Source organism: Miscanthus floridulus, chromosome 1, assembly GCF_019320115.1.
Source record: "Miscanthus floridulus cultivar M001 chromosome 1, ASM1932011v1, whole genome shotgun sequence".
In the NCBI taxonomy this organism is placed as follows: Eukaryota; Viridiplantae; Streptophyta; class Magnoliopsida; order Poales; family Poaceae; genus Miscanthus; species Miscanthus floridulus.
In genome coordinates, this window is record NC_089580.1 from 66,467,806 (window position 1) to 66,474,628 (window position 6,823).

Sequence of the window (6,823 nt, forward strand, 5' to 3'; positions counted from 1 at the left end):
ATTCAGCAGTAATTCGTACGTAGTTACTTTGAACAGGACGGACGACTAGGATGCATGTACCAGTAGCGACCACTCTATCTCTAGATCCAGGTCAGTAAGAAAAAGAAGGTGTGACTTCGAGGGAAAATATCATCCTTTTTGCAAAAACGATGCCTGCGGGAACAGCCGCCACACGATCCTTTCACATGCGCGCCGCAAGGAAAGCAACACCAACACCGCCCGGTCACTACACTACCACACGAATGGGATGGTAGTGCTTAAGTAAGTTTTCTTGGTTGCAATAATGCAGGGATGAGGGATCGGAACACCATCACTTTCGCCGCCCGTTTCCGTGCTATTTGCCGGGGGCGGCAGGCTCATGTACGTGCTGGTGCAGTAGCGCTGCGAGGACGACACGGACTGTCAGCACTCAGCACCAACAGCAAAATGTCATGTGCACACGCTCATTGCTACGGACCTACGGTCACTGAAAATTTTACCGAGGTCGAAACTATCCCTCCGTTGTGAACTTGTAGCAGAGGTATTCACATGTCTGCGTCGATCCGGAGGTTCAGCCATCCACGCTACGCCACAACAGTAAGATTAGCGATGATGGTCTAACGCTAAAAGCGGCTACAGCGACAGACAATCTGACGCTAAAAAGTTATAGCGACAAACTTCTGCGGATGCTGTAAATCCTGTCGCTAAAATCTTTAGCGACAGACGGTACTTTTAGCGACAGATAATCCGTTGCCCTGAATTTTTATAGCGACAGACAACCCGCTACTACTCTTTAGCGACAGATCATTTGATGCTTATATATAGTTTTAGCGACAGATGGTCCGACAATTAGTTTTAAATGGTTAAAAAAATAAAATTTGATCGGTCAACAATTATTACAAATGTTACACTAAGCTTCCAAAGTTCATTTAGCAAATACACAACTAGAATTCAACTTCAATAAAGATACATACATTTTTCACAAATTTTCACAAATAAGAATCCACTAATGCTAGGTCTTCCTTTCTTCTAAGGCATCATCAAATCTTGCTTTGGCTTCCAAGTTCTTCATATGACAGCTACATAGCATAGTAAAGATCTGAAAAGTAGGCAGCTATGTAAGGGAGGCATAAACTTGCTATGAACAAAATTGATGAACTGGAAGCTCTTTACTAATCTTAAATCATGGCATAAAAGTGTAAATGATATGCAGTGTAATATGCCCTGGTAAGGCTTGAATTCTTTCTTTTTTGAAAACCACATGGCATAAAAAACTAGAGAAACATTTAGGATACCTAGCTGCAAGTAAAGTAAACTACATACCATTATTCTTGGTTCCCTTGGTTACTGCTTATTTTAAAAGTTGTATGTATATAGAGCCTACAGCCCACATAAAGGATAACTGAAAATATGAAACAGGAACAAAGATGCATACCTGAACTTGCAGGTATTTTACAGATCTTGTATGGAGAGGTTGTAGTCCACATAAATGATCTAGTAAGTCTAAAATTCAGATGTAGCTTAGCATGTTCTACAGGTTTGCATTCACTTTAAGTCGAGATAAGGGACGACGAGAGCTCACCTCAGTCACAGTGCTGGCAGCTGGATCTCATGACCTGCTGCAGCTTATCAATAAATAGAAACCAAGAGTAAGCAGAATAAGCACAATCTGCTTTTCACAAAAAATTCCAAAAAGCAGCCTCTACAAAATCACAAGCTGTGCCAAACAGGCTCTCGGAGTAGAGTGAAATGAAGTTCAAAACTTAACTAGCCTAGCTATCCAGGTGCTGCTAATTGACATTATGTAAGAGTGAGCATACAGTATAGAATCAATGTGAAAAAATGAGTTGTTGGTCAAATAGCAAACGGCGTACCAAGTACTTACCCTAAGTCATATTTTTTTACAATAATATTTCTGGAGCAGGTTACTGCTACTTCAATACTGTGTTACTCAATTCCAAATGAGCAGAAAACGCTAGTGCACTACTTAAATCACTGAGACTAGCTATGTTCAGTACTCGAATATGCTAGGTACTAAATTCATAGACACAAGCTGGTATCAAACATATTTTATAGATCATATTGACAAAACAAAAAATTCTAAGACCACAATACATGGAAGAAAATTTGACAAAAGCAAAAACAAGCAAGTCTTGTAGTACAGACTAAGAATATAGATTGCAGTTAGTTCCAAATCTGTGTAAAATTGAAAGCAGAGCCTATGGTACACAGAGAAGGGACAGGATATGGTACCTGTTAGTTGCGTAGATGGGAGCATTTGTGGAGGCGCTTGTGATGGAACAACGCTAGTCTTACACCATAAGACCAACAATGATAATGTGATGTAACATCGACTTATGCATTTTAATTTCAAAAGGAAATAGTAACTGGATTCTTAAGAATTATTTTCTCATGTATAAATATCATTGAACATTATTCAGTAACTTACCTGTTCAATTGGACTGACACTGTCTTCTCTGACTTGTGAAACATTGGCCAGAATATTTTCTGTCAAAACAAATGGAGCCAAACAAGATAACATAACTAGCACAAAATGCTTTTACAAATGCAAATAGCCATTGAAAGAATCTGTAAAAAATGGCTTTGTTCTTCAGTCCGGACCACACACACACATACTGTAAAAAAAATCAAAGAATCAGTAAAATGAAGAAACTCCAACATGAATCTCAAAAGCATCTCACGTGGCTAGGAGCATCTCAAAAGCATCTCACTGTTTGGTGCAGTGTTCATAAGATTCTTATGAGAATCAAAATGCTGAGACACAAGCTAGCTAGAACTGATTCGCTAGTATACTGTTAATTCAGTTTTTTTGGGGGCTTCTGACCATCTGAAACCATGACATCCTTAGTTTAGGTGGTACGAGAAATTCAGAGAGCAGTATAGACATTGGCGGACCCAGCTGAAAAGTTCAGCTAGGGCAGGTTGCTACATACAAATACCAAACTTAACCGATCTAATCATGTATGTATATCAATTCTAGTGAGCTACACCTACTGCGGTTATAAAATTAAAATATAATCAAAGTTTCTTCTCTTCTTTTTTAGCACAAAATATCAAACAAAGTTCCACACTCTAAGACTATCTGTGTATCGTGCATTGTGCGATCCTGCAGGTAGCAGCGTAGGTCAGGAAGATTACATCGGCGCAGATCTACATTATTATCATATTACAGGCTTATAGCCGCAGATGAACTCGTGGCAAAACTACGACAAGCAAGCCCAATGTAAGTATGCGTGAGTACCTTGAAGATCGAGGGACGAGCTTAGCGCCCAGGCCAGCGCTAGGGGCAGGCCGTAGCCCCCAGGCTCCAGGCGCAACGCGGCACTGTGTGCTGGATGCTGGGCGCAACCACGGCTGCTGCTAGCCTGCTGCCGTCTGCCGAGAGCAGGGAGCGCGCGGGACCAGGAGGGGGAGCTGGGAGCGTGAAGAGGGAGCCATCGTGGCACCGCACCGACCGGCGCCGCCTTGGATTGGAGCGCCGCCGTCGAGCGCCCTTGGCTGCATCGAGGTGGATCGAGGCCGAGGCTGGGCGCTCTCCATGACTCCACCACTCCGGCTCCTTCTTCGCCATCTCTGAATCGACAACGAAGGAGCTACCGCCTTAGGGACGCCCGCCGGCCGGATCCGTTGCTCCGAGGACTAGATCTGCCGAGCCCCAGGAAGAACGGAGCTCCGCCATAGTCGCATGGGGTGGGATGGGCGGATTGGAATCAGGAGGGAGAGACCGGAGAGAGAGTGGAACGCAACGGAAGAGGAAAAAGCTAGAGACGGCTTGCAGGAGATGAAAGAAGAGGCGGCGGCTGCGTTTAGGATTTAGGAAAGGGCCTAGGGTTTGTCACAGTGGGTGGGGCCCATTTTCTTTAGCGACGGACAGATTGACGGTACTTGGCTTTAGCGACAGACGGTTCAACGCTAAATATGAATACCTATAGCGACATACACTAAATCGCTAAATGAGGATTTAGCGTCAGATGGTCTCTGAGTTATCTTTAACGTCAGATCATCCATCGTCAAATATAATCTTTAGCGTCAGATGTCTAACGGTGAAGCGATGTTGTGGTGTGGTGCCCGCGGAGGCCGCAAGTCCCCGTACTAGTAATTCAGTATCATGATTCCCATCCACGACGCCCGCTACGCACACCGCTGGCCCTCGCGGCGGCGTCGCCACGCGCCAAACGCCAGCCCTTTCCCGGACGTCCGGACCAGTAATTCAGTATCATGATTCCCCACTGTTCAGCTCGTGCACACTGTGACCGCACAAATTTGAAGCGCCAATGATCAAAACCGGACGCGCCCTTTGGCACCTTATAATAACACTAACATACAAGAAAAATACCAAAGCTGAGATGATGAGTCCTACAATACTCCACTTATTTATTCGTCAGGCTTCGTCTTCCTTTGGAAAGCGAGGTCCATCGCCTTTTTCTGTTGACTTGACCATGACGAGGGCGTCTGGGCGTGTAAATTGTTTAGCAGCTCCTCCCTCGTTTCCACTGCAAAACCATCTCTGACATTATATATTTGCGCCCAGTGCCCCTCCCTCTCGGCACACCAGACCCAGCGGCAGCAGCAGGCACAATTTGCCACCTCCTCCAGACCCACCAGTGAGTCCCTGTGCGTTACCAGAGCAAGCTAGGAATAATGGCGTCGTCGCTCAAGTTCACGGTGCGGAGGCGTCCGGCGGTGCTGGTGGCGCCGACGTCCGCGACGCCGCGGGAGCTGAAGCGGCTCTCCGACATCGACGACCAGGACGGGCTGCGGTTCCACATCCCCGTCATCCAGTTCTACCGCCGGAACGCGCTCATGGGCGGGCGGGACCCCGCGCCGGTCATCCGGGACGCCGTGGCCAGGGCGCTCGTGCACTACTACCCGTTCGCCGGGCGGCTCAGGGAGCTGGAAGGGCGCAAACTCGCCGTGGAGTGCACGGGCGAGGGCGTGCTGTTCATCGAGGCCGACGCCGACGTCCGGCTCGACCACTTCGGGGACGCGCTGCAGCCGCCGTTCCCGTGCCTCGACGAGCTCATCTTCGACGTCCCCGGCTCGACCGAGGTCCTCGGCTCGCCGCTCCTCCTCTTCCAGGTACTACTTGATGCCGACGGCACTTTCGTTTCACGTGTGTGCCGCACACGTGCACGTGCATACGTGCATGGGTAAACAAAACTTAAGCGACGAGTGTGTGACGTGCAGGTGACGCGGCTGGCGTGCGGGGGCTTCATCCTGGGGGTGCGGCTCCACCACACGATGGCGGACGCGCAGGGGCTGGTGCAGTTCCTGGGCGCCGTGGCGGAGCTGGCGCGGGGCGCGGCGGCGCCGACGGTGCGGCCCGTGTGGGGCCGGGAGCTGCTGGAGGCGCGCGACCCGCCGCGGCCGGCGTTCGCGCACCGCGAGTACGACGAGGTGCCGGACACCAAGGGCACCATCATCCCGCTGGACGACATGGTGCACCGGTCCTTCTTCTTCGGGCGCCAGGAGGTGGCCGCCATCCGCGCCAACCTCCCGCCGGCGCTCCGCGCGCGCGCCTCCACGTTCGACCTCCTCACGGGGCTCCTGTGGAAGTGCCGCACCGCGGCGCTGGCGCCGGACGCCGACGAGGTTATGCGGATGATCTGCATCGTCAACGCCCGCGGCGGCAAGTCCGGGATCGCCATCCCGGAGGGATACTACGGCAACGCGTTCGCGTTCCCGGTCGCCGTCGCGACGGCCGGTGACCTCGCCGCGAACCCGCTGGGTTACGCCGTGGAGCTGGTGAAGCGCGCCAAGGGCGAGGTGAACGTGGAGTACATGCGGTCGGTGGCCGACCTGATGGTGCTGCGCGGGCGGCCGCACTTCACGGTGGTGCGCGCGTACCTGGCGTCCGACGTGACCAAGGCCGGGTTCGGCGACCTGGACTTCGGCTGGGGCAAGCCGGTGTACGGAGGCCCCGCGAAGGGCGGCGTGGGCGCCATCCCCGGGGTGGCCAGCTTCTTCATCCCGTTCAAGAACGCCAAGGGCGAGGACGGCATCGTCGTGCCCATGTGCCTGCCCGGCCCCGCCATGGAGACGTTCGTGAAGGAGATGGGCAAGCTGCTGAGCCCGCCCGCAGACGGAGAGCAGCAGCAGGACGCGTTCCCCGTCATCAGGTCCGCGCTCTGAGGTGAGCTGACAGCTGAGGCAGGCGTGCGCGGCGCCGATCAAACCATCGTTTTCGCTTCCTGCTATGGCATATAGGTAATCGGCGGATCAAGAGCTTGCGTGATGCGTAGTGGGTGAACGAAGTTGATGTGTGCGTGGAGTTACGTCCATGTATATGTACTGTAGGCTCCCCGGCTGAAATGCGCGCATTTGTATGTAGCTTGTAGATTTGTATACGTATATTTTGGTACCTTTTCATCCAATAAATCATATACTTCTTCACTTTTTAAGCCAAATTCGTACTTCTTCTTTAAGAAAAAACTAAATCAGTACTCCTTTTAGAACAAGTTCTCTGCGTATCCTTAATCCTTAGGGCCTCTTTGGGACCACTCCCAGCCCCAGCTTCACCCTCAACTTCCGCAGAGCCCTGCCAAACACTAGAATGAAACTAGATTTTGGTGGTGAGTTAACGAGAATTACTTCTCTATTTACACTACGAGCTCGGAGCTAAAAAAAAAATACGCTCTCCACTGCTTCCCGCCGCTCCCCATTCATTTGCCACAGAAATCACTTCAATTCTCACCTGCTCCCCCACATTGCTCCCCACCGGAATCACTCATTCGGAGAATACATAAATGAAGCTCTACAAAAATGGCCCTTATATTTGTAGAGAGAGTGCGTTTGTAAGACTTTAGATTCCGATCGTCACACC

The 6,823-nt window shown here is 50.4% G+C and overlaps 1 protein-coding gene across 1 annotated transcript; it reads left to right on the forward strand.

The window, feature by feature from the left end:
- Nucleotides 1–4,521: 4,521 nt before the first annotated feature.
- Nucleotides 4,522–6,393, forward strand: LOC136486030 (benzyl alcohol O-benzoyltransferase-like). The gene is made up of 2 exons (XM_066482802.1): nt 4,522–5,079; nt 5,188–6,393. Exons 1-2 carry the CDS (start codon nt 4,642–4,644, stop codon nt 6,130–6,132), a joined length of 1,383 nt encoding a protein of 460 aa, XP_066338899.1. The 5' UTR covers nt 4,522–4,641; the 3' UTR covers nt 6,133–6,393.
- The last annotated feature ends 430 nt before the right edge of the window (nt 6,394–6,823 follow it).

What these genes read in the sequence shown, in the direction of transcription:
- LOC136486030 (XM_066482802.1), top strand. Translation starts at nt 4,642, where the DNA reads ATGGCGTCGTCGCTCAAGTTCACGGTGCGGAGGCGTCCGGCGGTGCTG. An exon ending in CGCCGCTCCTCCTCTTCCAG is followed by an intron (nt 5,080 to 5,187) that starts GTACTACTTGAT and finishes TGTGACGTGCAG; the next exon opens with GTGACGCGGCTGGCGTGCGG.